The 17,816-nt window shown below is 48.2% G+C and overlaps 1 protein-coding gene across 2 annotated transcripts in view; it reads right to left on the minus strand.

Annotated features, from left to right (window-relative positions):
• Positions 1-12,842, minus strand: part of dvl2 (dishevelled segment polarity protein 2) — a 45,289-nt gene extending 32,447 nt beyond the window's left edge. For both annotated transcript variants that reach the window (XM_068023740.1, XM_068023739.1), the window contains exon 1: positions 12,593-12,842. In XM_068023740.1, coding sequence (XP_067879841.1) covers positions 12,593-12,753 — 161 coding nt within the window. In that variant the 5' untranslated portion in view covers positions 12,754-12,842. The remainder of the gene's footprint in view (positions 1-12,592) is intronic.
• Positions 12,843-17,816: the final 4,974 nt, after the last annotated feature.

Below are 17,816 nucleotides of genomic sequence, written 5' to 3' on the forward strand. Positions count from 1 at the left end.
GGTCTGCAAATGAAACCCGACCCGAGCCCGACAGAACCACATCCGACCCTGAACCCGACCAGAGTCCTTCCATTTTTTCCCCACACCCGACCATCAGTTAACCTACCTTCCGATTTTCACTTTGCTGCTTATCTGCACAAGCTTAAAATAACTGTAGCAAAACCACCTTTCAAGCCCATAAAGTAAATTAACATTGGAGCTACTTACCTGAGGTTGCGATAGAGTGTGTCCGACCCAGCCCGAGCCCAAATGCCAGACCCGGAAGTGCGACCTGACCCAAACACGACACACGTTGTCGGGTCCCGTCAGGTTCGGGTCGGGTTGCCAGCCTTTAATAACAATTGTTGGACCTGGAATTGTCACTGTATAACACTGGGGTTCAGTACTGATGGGTACAGGTCTGTCACTGTATAACACTGGGGTACAGTACTGATGGGTACAGGTCTGTCACTGTATAACACTGGGGTTCAGTACTGATGGGTACAGGTCTGTCACTGTATAACACTGGGGTTCAGTACTGGTGGGGACAGGTTTGTCACCGTATAACAATGGGGTACAGGTTTGTCACCGTATAACAATGGGGTACAGTACTGGTGGGGACAGGTCTGTCACTGTATAACACTGGGGTTCAGTACTGATGGGTACAGGTCTGTCACTGTATAACACTGGGGTTCAGTACTGATGGGTACAGGTCTGTCACTGTATAACACTGGGGTTCAGTACTGGTGGGGACAGGTCTGTCACTGTATAACACTGGGGTTCAGTACTGGTGGGGACAGGTCTGTCACTGTATAACACTGGGGTTCAGTACTGATGGGTACAGGTCTGTCACTGTATAACACTGGGGTTCAGTACTGATGGGTACAGGTCTGTCACTGTATAACACTGGGGTACAGTGCTGGTGGGTACAGGTCTGTCACTGTATAACACTGGGGTTCAGTACTGATGGGTACAGGTCTGTCACTGTATAACACTGGGGTTCAGTACTGATGGGTACAGGTCTGTCACTGTATAACACTGGGGTACAGTACTGATGGGTACATGTCTGTCACTGTATAACACTGGGGTTCAGTACTGATGGGTACAGGTCTGTCACTGTATAACACTGGGGTACAGTACTGATGGGTACAGGTCTGTCACTGTATAACACTGGGGTTCAGTACTGATGGGTACAGGTCTGTCACTGTATAACACTGGGGTTCAGTACTGATGGGTACAGGTCTGTCACTGTATAACACTGGGGTTCAGTACTGATGGGTACAGGTCTGTCACTGTATAACACTGGGGTACAGTGCTGGTGGGTACAGGTTTGTCACCGTATAACACTGGGGTACAGTACTGATGGGTACAGGTCTGTCACTGTATAACACTGGGGTTCAGTACTGATGGGTACAGGTCTGTCACTGTATAACACTGGGGTACAGTACTGATGGGTACAGGTCTGTCACTGTATAACACTGGGGTTCAGTACTGATGGGTACAGGTCTGTCACTGTATAACACTGGGGTACAGTGCTGGTGGGGACAGGTTTGTCACCGTATAACAATGGGGTACAGGTTTGTCACCGTATAACAATGGGGTACAGTACTGGTGGGGACAGGTCTGTCACCGTATAACAATGGGGTACAGTACTGGTGGGGACAGGTCTGTCACCGTATAACAATGGGGTACAGTACTGGTGGGGACAGGTCTGTCACTGTATAACACTGGGGTTCAGTACTGATGGGTACAGGTCTGTCACTGTATAACACTGGGGTACAGTACTGATGGGTACAGGTCTGTCACTGTATAACACTGGGGTTCAGTACTGATGGGTACAGGTCTGTCACTGTATAACACTGGGGTTCAGTACTGATGGGTACAGGTCTGTCACTGTATAACACTGGGGTACAGTACTGATGGGTACAGGTCTGTCACTGTATAACACTGGGGTTCAGTACTGATGGGTACAGGTCTGTCACTGTATAACACTGGGGTTCAGTACTGGTGGGGACAGGTCTGTCACTGTATAACACTGGGGTTCAGTACTGATGGGTACAGGTCTGTCACTGTATAACACTGGGGTACAGTACTGATGGGTACAGGTCTGTCACTGTATAACACTGGGGTTCAGTACTGATGGGTACAGGTCTGTCACTGTATAACACTGGGGTTCAGTACTGATGGGTACAGGTCTGTCACTGTATAACACTGGGGTACAGTGCTGGTGGGGACAGGTCTGTCACCGTATAACAATGGGGTACAGGTTTGTCACCGTATAACAATGGGGTACAGTACTGGTGGGGACAGGTCTGTCACTGTATAACACTGGGGTTCAGTAGTGATGGGTACAGGTCTGTCACTGTACAACACTGGGGTACAGTGCTGGTGGGTACAGGTTTGTCACCGTATAACAATGGGGTACAGGTTTGTCACCGTATAACAATGGGGTACAGTACTGGTGGGGACAGGTCTGTCACTGTATAACACTGGGGTTCAGTACTGATGGGTACAGGTCTGTCACTGTATAACACTGGGGTTCAGTACTGGTGGGGACAGGTCTGTCACTGTATAACACTGGGGTTCAGTACTGATGGGTACAGGTCTGTCACTGTATAACACTGGGGTACAGTGCTGGTGGGTACAGGTTTGTCACCGTATAACAATGGGGTACAGGTTTGTCACCGTATAACAATGGGGTACAGTACTGGTGGGGACAGGTCTGTCACTGTATAACACTGGGGTACAGTACTGATGGGTACAGGTCTGTCACTGTATAACACTGGGGTTCAGTACTGATGGGTACAGGTCTGTCACTGTATAACACTGGGGTTCAGTACTGATGGGTACAGGTCTGTCACTGTATAACACTGGGGTTCAGTACTGATGGGTACAGGTCTGTCACTGTATAACACTGGGGTTCAGTACTGATGGGTACAGGTCTGTCACTGTATAACACTGGGGTTCAGTACTGATGGGTACAGGTCTGTCACTGTATAACACTGGGGTACAGTGCTGGTGGGTACAGGTTTGTCACCGTATAACACTGGGGTACAGTACTGATGGGTACAGGTCTGTCACTGTATAACACTGGGGTTCAGTACTGATGGGTACAGGTCTGTCACTGTATAACACTGGGGTACAGTACTGATGGGTACAGGTCTGTCACTGTATAACACTGGGGTACAGTACTGGTGGGGACAGGTCTGTCACTGTATAACACTGGGGTTCAGTACTGATGGGTACAGGTCTGTCACTGTATAACACTGGGGTACAGTGCTGGTGGGGACAGGTTTGTCACCGTATAACAATGGGGTACAGGTTTGTCACCGTATAACAATGGGGTTCAGTACTGGTGGGTACAGGTCTGTCACTGTATAACACTGGGGTTCAGTACTGGTGGGGACAGGTCTGTCACTGTATAACACTGGGGTTCAGTACTGATGGGTACAGGTCTGTCACTGTATAACACTGGGGTACAGTGCTGGTGGGTACAGGTTTGTCACCGTATAACAATGGGGTACAGGTTTGTCACCGTATAACAATGGGGTACAGTACTGGTGGGGACAGGTCTGTCACTGTATAACACTGGGGTTCAGTACTGATGGGTACAGGTCTGTCACTGTATAACACTGGGGTACAGTGCTGGTGGGTACAGGTTTGTCACCGTATAACAATGGGGTACAGGTTTGTCACCGTATAACAATGGGGTACAGTACTGGTGGGGACAGGTCTGTCACTGTATAACACTGGGGTACACAACCCAAGCCTCACCCACATCGGAGTTGAACTATCATCCATAAATTCAAAGCCAAAATCACACTGAAATCTGCAAAAGGACAACTGGGAATCCTAGAAACCACCATTAAATGGAAACTACACCCTCCCTGAAAACTACAATCACTTCACTCGACTTCTCAAACTGGAAGCCACCAAATTTGTTCCCGGGGATTCAGAAAAACCTTCATCCCTTGTTGGACCCCAGAAAATGAACAGCTCCTGGAAGAATACAGGGAAAACGAGGACCACAACGCGACAACAGCACACCATGTCCCTCGATGAAGGACGGCTCACAAGATGGCAGGAAAAAACGGAGAACATTGACATCACACGCTCAAGCTGAAAGGCGTGGAAACTCCTGCGCTGCCTGGAAGCAGCCGAGCAACAACCACACCAGCACCCAGAGTCAACACTGTTGCCGTTGCTTCACATCTTCGAATAAACTCAAAGATACCAGTCAGCAGGATCGATAAGCGGATGGTAAAAGCAGCTCTGACACAGTCTCTCAAGACTGTTCCAGGACAGACAGACTTCTCAAGCCCTTACACACAACAGGAAGTGGACTGCGCCCTGCCAGTTCCAAGCCAGGCAAAGCAGCAAGAATTGATGGGATTTACCTAGAATTCCTGAAGGACATCGGATCACAGGGAAAGCAGTGGCAGCAAAGCTGATTACCAATATCCATAGTACAGGCACCATCCCAAACACCTGGTGCCAATCTAAGATAGTGGCCATTGCCAAGCCAGGGAAACCACTCGACTACCCACACAGCTACCGCCCCATCACCCTGCTCTCAATAACATACAAGATCCTGGAACGCCTCCTGCTAAACAAACTGGAAGCAGTGGTGCCCCCACAACATGCAGGTTTTCACACAGGACGCAACTGCTCTGAGCAGATCCGGACACTGACCTCACATATTGAGGTCAGTTTTCAGAAAGGCCTGAAGACAGGACCACTTTTGTTAACTTCTCCTGTGTCTATGACAGTGTGGCATACAGGCATGCTGCTGAAACTCTCCAAAATCATCTGCTGTACGAAAACAAATCAATTGCATCATCAGAAACCAACAATTCCGTGTGCACTGTGGAGATCCAATCAACCATCCACGTATAACCAACAGGCTCCCACAGGGATCTGCTCTTGCACCGTCCCTCATATATACCAGTGACCTCCCTCCCACGAAGTCATATATGCTGACAACTTGCCTCTGGCTTTCCAGGCTAAAGAATTCAGGACATTGAGAAAACACGCACTGAAGATCTATGTTCTCTGGAAGCCTACTTCAGAAAACGGAGACTTTGACCAAATGCCTCCAAGACTGTTGTTTCAGCCTTCCACTGGAACAACTCGAAGAGCAGGGAAAAATTTCACGTCCAGTTCTGCGACCGACCACTCAGCCACAACCCAATGCCAAAATACCTTGACATCACTCTTGACCGTACCTTGACCAACCGGAAACATCTCCAGAACACCAAAGCCAAAGGTCAAGACGAGAGTGAATCTCGTAAGGAAACTGGCGGGTACCACCAGCACAGCCAACATACTACACACTGCTTCACTCACCCTAGTCTACCCAACAGCAGAGTACTGCTACTCAACCTGGTTCAGAAGCCTCCACACAATCGTGGTAGGTATCCATCTCCAGGAAATCATGAAATTTATTTCTGGAATGTTGAGACCAACACAGCTCGAGTGTCTTTTTGTGCTAGCACACATTAAACCTCCTGATGTCAAAAGGGAAAATATTCTCCTCAAAGAACATTACGAGCTGACGGCTAACGAAGCACACCGATACAAGACCTCAAAAGAACCCCAGACACTTACCTGAAATCTCCTAGCCCCTACTGGAACACACACAACACCCTACAAACTGATGACAGCCTCACCCCTCAATGGTACACCTCCTGGTTAACATCACCAACTGGAAACTGGTAACTGACGCGAGTGAAATCCCAAGTTTCAACCTCCTACAGAAAATCTGGACAAACTTCAACAGCTTGAGGACGGGCCAGGGAAGATGTGGTCACTCGTTACACATGTGGAACATGAGGACCAGCTCAAATTGTGGCTATGGCCATCCAAGTCAGACCATCACCCACATATCGAACTCTTGCCCAGTGAGGTCCAATTCTGGTGGCATCAAAACCATTCACATTGCAGCAGCAAACGCCGTTGAATGGATTGTTAACCTTGACATCGAACTATAACTGCTTCCCCAGCCATACGAATATATATACTGGGGTACGATACCGGTGGGCATGGGTCTGTCGACCGCATAACACTGGGGTACAGTACTGGTGGATACAGGTCTGTCACTGTACACACCATCTTCATACCCATTCCTTTCTTCCCCACAGATCCCTGGCCCAAGCACAGTCCAATCTATCTGGTTTGAATTTCAATAATAAAAACAAAGAAGCACAAAACACAAAGTGTGAACGAGAAACAATCATTTCAAATCTATTAGTAGGCTGCACTGGGCCGTGGAGACGAAAGTGTCAGCTGCGGTACACGGAAACTCATCTCTGACCCGAAAGCAGAAATTTGTGGGTTAAGTGGGGAAGTAGAGGCTTACATCAAGAATCAGAAACTCAGATTTTGTAGTGTTGCAAACTGAAAACATATCTCAAGTGTTGCACATCAAGCAAGCAGATTTAAGTTAATTGGCAAAAAAACAAGGAGAGAGGAGATAAAAAAATTTACGGTGAGTTGTGGTGATCTGGAATGCACTGCCTGAAAGGGCGGTGGAAACAGATTCAATAGTAACTTTCAAGAGGGAACTGTAGAAGTACTTGAAAAGGAGAAATCTGCAGGGCCATGTTGAAAGATCGGGGAGTGGAGCTAATTGGATAGCTCTTTCAAAAAGCTGGCACAGGCATGATGGCTGAATGGCCTCCTTCGGAGTTGTATGATTCTACTTGCAGCAGAATAGTCAAGAGGAGAGACAAATTATACCAGTATAAGTTAATTCAGGGCATTTAACTGGCATTGGCAACAGCCAAATCCCACCATCTCAGCTTTAGCACGGTTGTGCTTATCCTGACCAACTCAGCCAGTCAACAACTGAGGCTCAGCAACACAGGACGCAACCCAGTAAAAATCAGGCTCAGACACAGTCAGTGCAGTAAACATCGAGCAAAGGCTGAGACACAGGCACGAGATAACCCACCAGAGACAGGTCAAGATTTTGCTGGTCACTGACCACCCAATAAATACTCCACTTGCCGAAGTACTAAGCTACACAGAAGAGAAAACCCCAGAACGAGATCCAATTATTCTATCCTAGTCCCAACCATAGCTCGGTCTAAGTCAGAATGCTGAGAGTACAGTCCTACTCCAGGGACCTGATTGCATAATCTCGCTGACACACAGTTCAGTGCTGAGGGAACACTGCATATTTGGAGGTGTTGTCTTTTGGCTTAGATTTAAACTGAGCTCCCAGGTGGACGAAAAAGATTCCATGGAACTACTCAAAGAAGAACAGGGGAGTTCTCCCCGGTAAAGGCCTGCTCGGGTCTGCAAAAAGAAACCTGACCCGAGCCCAACAGAACCACATCCAACCTGAGCCCCTCCATTTTTTCCCGCGCCCGACCATCAGTTAACTTACCTTCTGTTTTTCACTTTCTTGCTGATGTACACAAGCTTAAAATAACAAAACCACCTTTCTGGTCAAAAAATTACATTAACAGTGGAGCCACTTACCTGTGATAGAGCGCATCCGGCCCGACCCGAGCCTGAATACCGGACCCAGAAGCACAACCCGACCCGAACCCGACAGATGTCGTCGGGTCCCATCGGGTTCGGGTTGGGTAGCAGGCCTTTACTCCCCGGTGTCCTGGGCCTATATTAATCCCTCAACCAACATGACTAAAGTAGATTATTTGATCATTGTCACATTGCTGTCTGCACAAACTAGCTGTCACGTTTCCTATATTACAACAGTGACTACACTTCAAAAAGTAATTCAATGGCTGTAAACACTTTAGGATGTCCTGAAGTAGCAAATGACACTATAGAAATGCAAGCTCTTTCTTTATGTGCTGTGCTGGTCACCTTGACATAAGGAACATATCCAGGTCTAAAAGCAGAACACAAGAAGGCATCACAGCTGATCTCTGGTGTTAGAAGGGAGAGCAGCATGGAAAAGATAAGCTTAGATCGCATCAGCCTCACAAAGACATTTCAAAAGGAGAGTGTATAAGGAATCGGATACGTGAAGGAATAGTGAAATGAAAACCTGAGACAACTTCGAATACAAGACAGTAAAATGAAATGCAAATTTAGAACATTAGGAAATAATTAATTACACAAAGGATGATCACCAACTGAAAAGTTAACCGGCAAAAAGATGGGTGAGGCCAGGACACTGGATTGCAAGAAATAGAGTGCTGAAATGGGAGACAGTAGGGATAGAATTCTGGAAGGACAGGATGGGATCAAATGAACTTAACTGGTCTCTTCATCCAAATCCATTTTGTTATTCCAAACCTTGAATACACCAGTTAATGGAGACAGTGTATTACACTCACTGGTTAATTACTTCTCCTCACTTAGTCAATTCACAGCTCTTCATCACACATTTCCAAAACTACTTTGCTAACCCCCGAGTTGGCGCCACCTTCTCGCTAACCCACCCCCCCACCGAGTAGGCGCCACCCTCTCGCTAACCCCCCCCCCCCGAGTTGGCGCTACCCTCTCGAGTTGGCATTTCCCTCTCGCTAACCCGAGTTGGCGCTACCCTCTTGCTACCCCCCCCCAAGTTGATGCTACCCTCTCATTACCCCCCCCCCCCCAAGTTGGCGCCACCCTCTCGCTAACCCCCCCCCCCCCCAAGTTGGCACGACACTCATGCTAACCCCCCCAAGCTGGCACTACACTCACACTAACCCCCGAGTTGAAGCTACAGTCTCGCTAAACAGCATGGGAGAAACTTCTGATTACTTTGCCAATCAGCACTGGGGACACGAGTTCTGTCTTTATCAAAGGGGAAATGGGGAGATCTATCAAAAGTAGGCAGACCAGTGCATGCAGTAGATTAGAGCACCATATTTTCAGTTCTGGGAGTTGAGCTCACTCCCAATCTAGACTAGTAGAATGAAAGTCTCCCCTCTCTCATAACTATATGGGCCCCATGTGAAATGAGTTTCAGACAATTTTAACCAGGCACTTAGTGATTGTAGGCCAACAGCACAGAATTACTAAAGATTGAACCCTGTCGATCTTTCAGTCCACAGAGTGGCTGGTGTTCTTTGGGATGTTCTCCTCAGATCTGTATTAACACTTTGGTGTGCCATAGCAGAAGAATCTTTACTCTCCACTCAATGTGTACCTGAGAATACAAGCTGTGACAGTGTAAAATGTGCTGTAGTCAGATGGACTACAATGTTCTTTTCCAGACTGGTATGTTTGCCACATTCATATTTGGCTTTTCTCTGTACCTGGCCAGCACCTCTCATGACCTACAAGAACAAAATACTGTAACTGCTGGAAATCTGAAATTAAAAAGCATGCTGGAAGTGCTCAGCAGGTCTGGCAGCATCTGTGGAGAGAAACAGGGTTAGTGTTTCAGGTCAATAACCTTTCATCAGAACCTCTCTGATGAAAAGTCACAGACCTGAAACGTTAACTCTTTCTTTCTACACAGATGCCGCCAGACCTGCTGAGTATTTCCAGCATTTTCTGTTTTTACCCCATACTACTTAGGAGTGCTTAACAAGGGGCACTAAAAGTGGGAAAACACTGATCTGATCATTAACTTCCCTCACTCCAAACACAAAAGTTCACTAAATAAAGTGCCAATTGAAAGACAAGATGGTGACCAAGTGGTTCCGTGACAATTTGTGGGGAACAGGGAAAAGAGGCTTCCAGCAGCTCCAAGGCACAAACAGAATCAGCTCAGTGAGCTAAATATCATTTCGTTCTCATAATCCTTACATTCTGCAGGAATGTTACCAGCAGCACCCTCAAACAGAAGTATTGTAGTCTAGTGCTTTGGGGCATCTTGAGAATGTGAAGGCACTGGCTAAATGCAGGTTCTTTAGTCTCCCCAGTCAATCTCAATATTACAAATTCCAAACAGGCTTTGAGAAGATGAGGAACAGTATGGCAAGGAAAAGTGTGAAAAATTATCTATAATGTTCGGTTGTAAGGACATCCCAGAGGAGCAAGAAAAGCTGCAACCTCTCTTCATAAAAGCAGGGCGGAACATCCAACTTTTGCTTTAAGACGGCCTGGAAACATTTTCCTTAATCCACTCAATCGGCAAACTGGAACACCAGATGCTGGTTCATATGTTCAGCTACTGGGTGCACTGTACGCTTGAACTGTTAATGCTCCTGTACCATGTTTATGCCACAATACCGCATGCCCTGCATAAGCTTAAAATTATTACCTTGCAAGCAGCAATTCCAACATCCTTTGCCTGTGTAGAAAAGCAAAGAAAATGATCTACTCTCAGGTTTCTCCCAACTACGCTTCAGATCCTGATTGCAGGAGTACCCAAAACTAGTATCAGGTGACTCTCTCTACAATTTCTCCCCTTTCCCTGCAGGAAAATGCAGAGTTTCCTCATGATGGCACAGATCAGTGTGAGGAATCTCAACTGAGGACTCGATGAGCAGCTCCAAACACCACCCCATGTAAAGAAGGTTTTGATTGAAACATAAGATCTGGAGGAGTCTTGACAGGGTGGATGTGGAAAGGTGTTTCCCCCTGTGGGAGAAGCTAGAACTAGGGGTCACTGTTTAAAAATAAGGGGTCCCCCATTTAAGACAGAGATCAGGAGAAATTCTCTCTCTCAGAGGGTCATGAGTCTTTGGAATTCTCTATCAAAAGACAGTGGAAGCAGAGTCTTTGAATATTTTTAAGGCAGAGGTAGATAGATTCTTGATAAGCAAGGGGGTGAAAGGTTATTGGGGGTAGGTGGAAATGTGGAGTAATCAGTTCAGCCATGAACTTATTGAATGGCGGAGCAGGCTCAAAGGGCCGAGTGGCCTACTCCTGCTCCTAATTCATATGTTCGTTAAAAAATTAAAAACACAAGTGCCACTTTGCGGTTCGGCCAAAACCCAATTGTAAATCCCAACTGTTGTGACTCTAAATATCACCGATTTGCTTCCGTTACAAAAAAAAGTCCATTAACCTGACTAATTACAGCATGACGTGGAGCAATTTCAAAAAGAAAAACTTAGAAAACTGATATGTTCCAACTCCAGCAAGCAACCAGATCAGTCATGTGTTGGAAATTATTTTTAAACTCAATTTATACCATACAAGCATGTGACAGCGCAAACTAATTACCCCCTTCCAACCCAGCAACCTCTGTGTGAATGGGGAATGTTTACCTACTGTTGAGTCCCATGGAGGGGATGGGAAAAACAAGGAAATTAGTGATCCCCCCCCCCCACCTACCACCACCAAAGCTGCAGGAAAGTAAAATTCCGTCTCCAACAACAGCCTTATATATGACTGAGTAACAATGGAGGACGGTCTGCACCATACTGAGACAACGAGCCCACTGGAAAGTGAACCCACTGGATTCCCAGGTGCCTGGTTCAGATTGTACAAGCTTGTTAAAATTCAGGAAACCCACACAGCCTAGTTGCAAGACTCCTTTTGGCCAGGTTTCAATAAAGCTTCGCAGAGACAGAAGAAATAAACAGATTCCTTTCTGCCATTTTCTCAGATTCAATCCACTTACTCTGGTTAGACACAAAGCAAAACCTCTGCAGAACAGTTTTACAGAACCTGATTCTTTCTGGGGAGGGGTGGGTACAGTCAGAGGGAAGAAAACAGGGGATGACAGAAGTATTGAGAGAGAACGGGCACATTTGCAGCTCTAAATTGTGGCAGGAACGGGGGGTGGGGAAGAACAGAGCGAGAGAGAGAAAGAGAGAGGAAAAAAAGCAGATCTTGGAGACAAAACAGATCCATGGACACTCCTACCACCAGTAAAGGACAGCCACAATTCCAGACAGAAACACCCTCCAGATTCCAAGAGAAAACTACAAAACAGGGGAATGCAATTTGTCAGCAAGATGGAAAAATTAAAATAGGAAACAGGGAATTGGGACATATTCCCACCCCTTTCCCCAGGATACATCAAATTCAACCCAAAGCACTAAAAAATGTATTGATTTTCCCCAGCTCAAAGGGGTTAAAGTAGGATTCAATAACATCCCCAGGATAACGGGAAGGGGGAGATCCAAAGTTTCCAAGGGAGGGGATTTAAGTAGATCCAGATTTGCACTGTTAGGATGGGATTCGCTCACTCTGGAGTTTAAACACTTTCAGATTGCTGGCAACAGCAAAAGAGTCAAAAGAGAAAAACACACACACACAAAAAAAAAATCCCAGGGTCCCAGAGCCTGGAGATCCCTTCACCACCACCATCATGCCCTTCACATCCTGGGCCCCCCAAACTCAGGGAGAGGAGGGGAAAGCAAATCTCCAGGGTGCGAAAAGGGGAAAGAAAATGGAAAATCTGGAAACTTTCCTTCAAAATCCCAGCGGGACGGAGTGAGGAATTTCAAAATGGAGGAGAAGGGAAGGGGAGAGAGAGACACACACACAAACAAGGGAGGGGGGGGGGTGGAGAGAGAGAGAGCCCGGGCTGGGGGCTGCCTGGGGGGGGGGAAGGGAGGGAGGGAGAGTCCGATTGGGAGGGGGTTGTAACCTGGGGAATGGCGAGAGGGAGGGGTAGGGGGGCCTGTGGAGGAGCCCGATTGTGTGGGGTGTGGGGTGGGGGGGGGGGGGGGGGGTCTGGGGTGCGGAGGGTCGAGGATCATCTCTCCCTCCCCTCAGCCTCCAGGCCTCGGGGCCTGCTCCTTACCCGAAGTCCTGGTCCATGGATTTGAAGAAAAATTTGTAGTTGGGCTTGTTGAGCACCAGCTTGAAGTCGGCCAGCGTCACCCTGTCGGCCGGCAGCTGCAGCTTCACCAGGTACGGCGTCTCCTCTTCGTCCATGTGGTAAATGATCTTGGTCTCGGCCATGGCGATGGCGGCCGGGGCTCGAGCTCCGGCTGCTGCTCCTCCGGCTCGAGCGCGCCCCTCAACCAACCAACCCCCCCAACCCCCTCCCCCCAGCGCGACTGCGCGCCCCTCAACCAACCAACCCCCCCCACCCCCTCCCCCCAGCGCGACTGCGCGCCCCTCAACAACCACCACCACATTTTTTTCTTGCGCCTGCGCGCCCCTCAAACCACCCTTCCCCTCCAGCGCGCCTGCGTGCCCAGCCAACTTTTCTCCCGGCGCCGTCTGACGTCACCCTCGCCCGGAGGAGGCAGCGGGAGGAACCCTTTATTGTGACGTCAGGAGGATTCCTGCATATTAATCAGGGACCTCGGATTGTTGCAGCCATTCAGCCCCTCGTACCTGTGCTGGCCCTTTGAAAGACTTGCACAATTACATTGTATTTACAGCACAAAAGCAGGCCCAACTGCCCCAAACCAGTGTTTATGCTCCACACAGCTTCCTCCCACGCTAATATAAAAGCAAAATACTGCGGCTGCTGGAAATCTGAAATAAAAACAAGAAATGCTGGAAATACTCAGCAGGTCTGGCAGCATCTGTGGAGAGAGAAGCAGAGTTAATGTTTCAGGCCAGTGACCCTTCTTCAGAACAGTTCTGACCTGAAACGTTAAATCTGCTTCTCTCTCCACAGATGCTGAGTATTTCCAGCATTTCTTGTTTTTATTCCTCCCACCCTATTTCATCTCACCCTATCAGCATATCCTTCTATTCCTTTCCCCTTCACGTGCTTATCCAGCTTCCCCTTCAATGCATCAATACTATTCAGCTCAACCACTCCCTGTGGTAGCGAGTCCCACATTCTCACCACTCTCTGGACAAAGATGATTAGTGCCATCAGGTGCCTAGTGCCAAGACTTGGGTGCAACACAAGACATTCTGCCTCAACAGTGTGCCTCAGGTCCGAATCCCTCCCATACTGAGACCTACCTGGGCGAGACCGTCAAATAGTGCCAAATGGGCTCTGTCTTGTGCAGGAGGTACGAGCCCCTAGAACTTGGATTCAGACTGCCCCAGACTCACTCCGGACGGGCCGACAGCCAGAACTGATGTCCATTTTACCAGACTAAGCGAAGCTTAATATAAAGGAAAATGCTGGAAAATTGAAATAAAACCAGGGAATGCCGGAAGCGCTCAGCATATCAGGCGACATCTGTGGAGAGCGAGAGAAATAGAGTTGACGTTTCATGTCGGTGACCTTTACCAGATGAAAAGTCATTGAACTGAAGTGTTGGGGTCACTTTAAAACTCACCGGCCACGAATCTCACGGGATTGGGTGGAATGCCAGTTTAAAACCCCGCCCGCTATCGCCCCCCACTAACTTCAACAGAGAGCAGGTTCAGGGAGGGTGTTAAACCAGCATTACACCCAATCCTGTCAGTTCACCAATGGGCCAGTGAAGTTTAAAATTACTCCACCCCCACAACTCTGCTTCTCTCTCCACAGATGCCGCCTGGCAAGCTGAGTGCTCCCTGGCAGTGTCTGTTCTTATTGCAGCTGCTTTGAAACCCAGCTCAGAAACGTCTCAGCAAGTTCCTCTCTTTCTTGCAGTGATGGGGAAGAAAATCTCAGGGATGGGAACGATTCCGAGGAAGTAAGTCTTTCAGATGATGTGGTAAACCACAGCAATGCTCGCATGGGGATGAATGGAGGGCTTTAATATGCAATGACAAGGACTGTATAATTGTGAAGGAATTGGAGCACATCTGGAGCACAGTGGTTACTTCTGCAGACAGTGAATATTAAAGAGTGCAGGGATCAGATCAGCAGAATTGAGAGGCTTTAATTATACGGACAGACTTACAGAAACTGGGACTCTTCAATAGAGCAGAGGTTAAAAACAAGGACTTGCAGTTATATAGTACCTGCAACTTAGTACTGTTCCAAGGCACATCACAGGAGCATTATCAGACACTGACACAGGGCCATAAAAGGAGGCATTAGGACTAAAAATTTGGTCCAAGACGTACGTTTTAACTGCAGTCACAGACTTAACGCAAGGGGATCAGCTGATGGATCAGTAAATCTGCCAGCCTCACATGCAGCTCAGACCTCTGGTGGGGAGCGAGCAGGATCAGACAAGGAGACAATGTCTGTCGGTGCCCCTTGGGAATCTGCCTCAGTCCATCTAAAGCAGCAATCTTTGTACCTCCTGACTGCATCAAGCTGAGAAACACAGGGGAATAAACACAGTCCCCAATCTAAATAAATTCTACAGTGCAAGCTATCAGGAAACACACACCTCTGAACTCCACTCTCAAAAGAAAAGGTCCTTGCATTTCTATAGTACCTTTCACAACCTCGGGATGTCCCAAAGCATTTACACCTAATACTGTACTTTTGAAGTGTAGTCACTGTTATCATGTGGGAAACGCACCAGCCAATATGCGCACAGCAAGATCCCACAAACAGCCACGTGACAATGATCCAATCTGTTTCCACCGCACCATCACTCTTTCGCAGAGAATGTCTTACCATTTGTAAACGGAGCAGAAGTGATTAGTGTCTGTCAACCTCTGTAAATTCTCCAAATTTAAAGAATGAGGTGGAATAACTGTTTAAGAATCTTACACAGGATTTCTAACCAATCACAACCAAAGGAAATGAACCCACCACCAACCAGGGATAGAAACATGGGCTTACTGTACCTCGGCTCGGCAATCAAAAACTGGATAGAAAATCCCAGCCAACGATTCCAACAGCACTAATCCCACTGCCCTGCTCTCTCCCCATAGCCCTGTATCAATCCCAAACTAATCCCACTGCCCTGCTCTCTCCCCATAGCCCTATATCAATCCCAAACTAATCCCACTGCCCCGCTCTCTCCGCAATGCCCTATATCAATCCCAAACTAATCCCACTGCCCCGCTCTCTCCGCAATGCCCTGTATCAATCCCAAACTAATCCCACTGCCCTGCTCTCTCCGCAATGCCCTATATCAATCCCAAACTAATCCCACTGCCCTGCTCTCTCCCCATAGCCCTATATCAATCCCAAACTAATCCCACTGCCCCGCTCTCTCCCCAAAGCCCTGTATCAATCCCAAACTAATCCCACTGCCCCGCTCTCTCCCCAAAGCCCTAGATCAATCCCAAACTAATCCCACTGCCCCGCTCTCTCCGCAAAGCCCTGTATCAATCCCAAACTAATCCCACTGCCCTGCTCTCTCCCCATAGCCCTATATCAATCCCAAACTAATCCCACTGCCCCGCTCTCTCCGCAAAACCCTGTATCAATCCCAAACTAATCCCACTGCCCTGCTCTCTCCCCATCGCCCTATATCAATCCCAAACTAATCCCACTGCCCCGCTCTCTCCCCATAGCCCGATATCAATCCCAAACTAATTCCACTGCCCCGCTCTCTCCCCATAGCCCTATATCAATCCCAAACTAATCCCACTGCCCCGCTCTCTCCCCAAAGCCCTATATCAATCCCAAACTAATCCCACTGCCCTGCTCTCTCCCCAAAGCCCTATATCAATCCCAAACTAATCCCACTGCCCTGCTCTCTCCCCAAAGCCCTATATCAATCCCAAACTAATCCCACTGCCCCGCTCTCTCCCCAAAGCCCTATATCAATCCCAAACTAATCCCACTGCCCCGCTCTCTCCGCAAAGCCCTGTATCAATCCCAAACTAATCCCACTGCCCTGCTCTCTCCCCAAAGCCCTATATCAATCCCAAACTAATCCCACTGTCCCGCTCTCTCCGCAAAGCCCTGTATCAATCCCAAACTAATCCCACTGCCCCGCTCTCTCCCCAAAGCCCTGTATCAATCCCAAACTAATCCCACTGCCCCGCTCTCTCCCCAAAGCCCTGTATCAATCCCAAACTAATCCCATTGCCCTGCTCTCTCCCCATAGCCCTATATCAATCCCAAACTAATCCCATTGCCCTGCTCTCTCCCCATAGCCCTATATCAATCCCAAACTAATCCCATTGCCCTGCTCTCTCCCCATAGCCCTATATCAATCCCAAACTAATCCCACTGCCCTGCTATCTCCCCATAGCCCTATATCAATCCCAAACTAATCCCACTGCCCCGCTCTCTCCCCAAAGCCCTGTATCAATCCCAAACTAATCCCACTGCCCCGCTCTCTCCCCAAAGCCCTGTATCAATCCCAAACTAATCCCATTGCCCTGCTCTCTCCCCATAGCCCTATATCAATCCCAAACTAATCCCATTGCCCTGCTCTCTCCCCATAGCCCTATATCAATCCCAAACTAATCCCACTGCCCTGCTATCTCCCCATAGCCCTATATCAATCCCAAACTAATCCCACTGCCCTGCTCTCTCCCCAAAGCCCTATATCAATCCCAAACTAATTCCACTGCCCTGCTCTCTCCCCAAAGCCCTATATCAATCCCAAACTAATCCCACTGCCCTGCCCACTCCCCAAAGCCCTGTATCAATCCCAAACTAATCCCACTGCCCTGCTCTCTCCCCAAAGCCCGATATCAATCCCAAACTAATCCCACTGCCCTGCTCTCTCCCCATAGCCCTGTATCAATCCCAAACTAATCCCACTGTCCACTCTCTCCCCATAGCCCTGTATCAATCCCAAACTAATCCCACTGCCCTGCTCTCACCCCATGGCCCTGTATCAATCTCAAACTAATCCCACTGCCCTGCTCTCTCCCCAAAGCCCGATATCAATCCCAAACTAATCCCACTGCCCTGCTCTCTCCCCATAGCCTTGTATCAATCCCAAACTAATCCCACTGCCCTGCTCTCTCCCCAAAGCCCTGTATCAATCCCAAACTAATCCCACTGTCCACTCTCTCCCCATAGCCCTGTATCAATCCCAAACTAATCCCACTGCCCTGCTCTCTCCCCAAAGCCCTATATCAATCCCAAACTAATCCCACTGCCCTGCTCTCTCCCCATAACCCTGTATCAAATCCAAACTAATCCCATTGCCCTGCTCTCTCCCCATAGCCCTGTATCAAATCCAAACTAATCCCACTGCCCTGCTCTCTCCCCTTAGCCCTGTATCAAATCCAAACTAATCCCATTGCCCTGCTCT

The sequence above is a fragment of the Heterodontus francisci genome, chromosome 48 (genome assembly GCF_036365525.1).
Source record: "Heterodontus francisci isolate sHetFra1 chromosome 48, sHetFra1.hap1, whole genome shotgun sequence".
Taxonomy (NCBI): Eukaryota; Metazoa; Chordata; class Chondrichthyes; order Heterodontiformes; family Heterodontidae; genus Heterodontus; species Heterodontus francisci.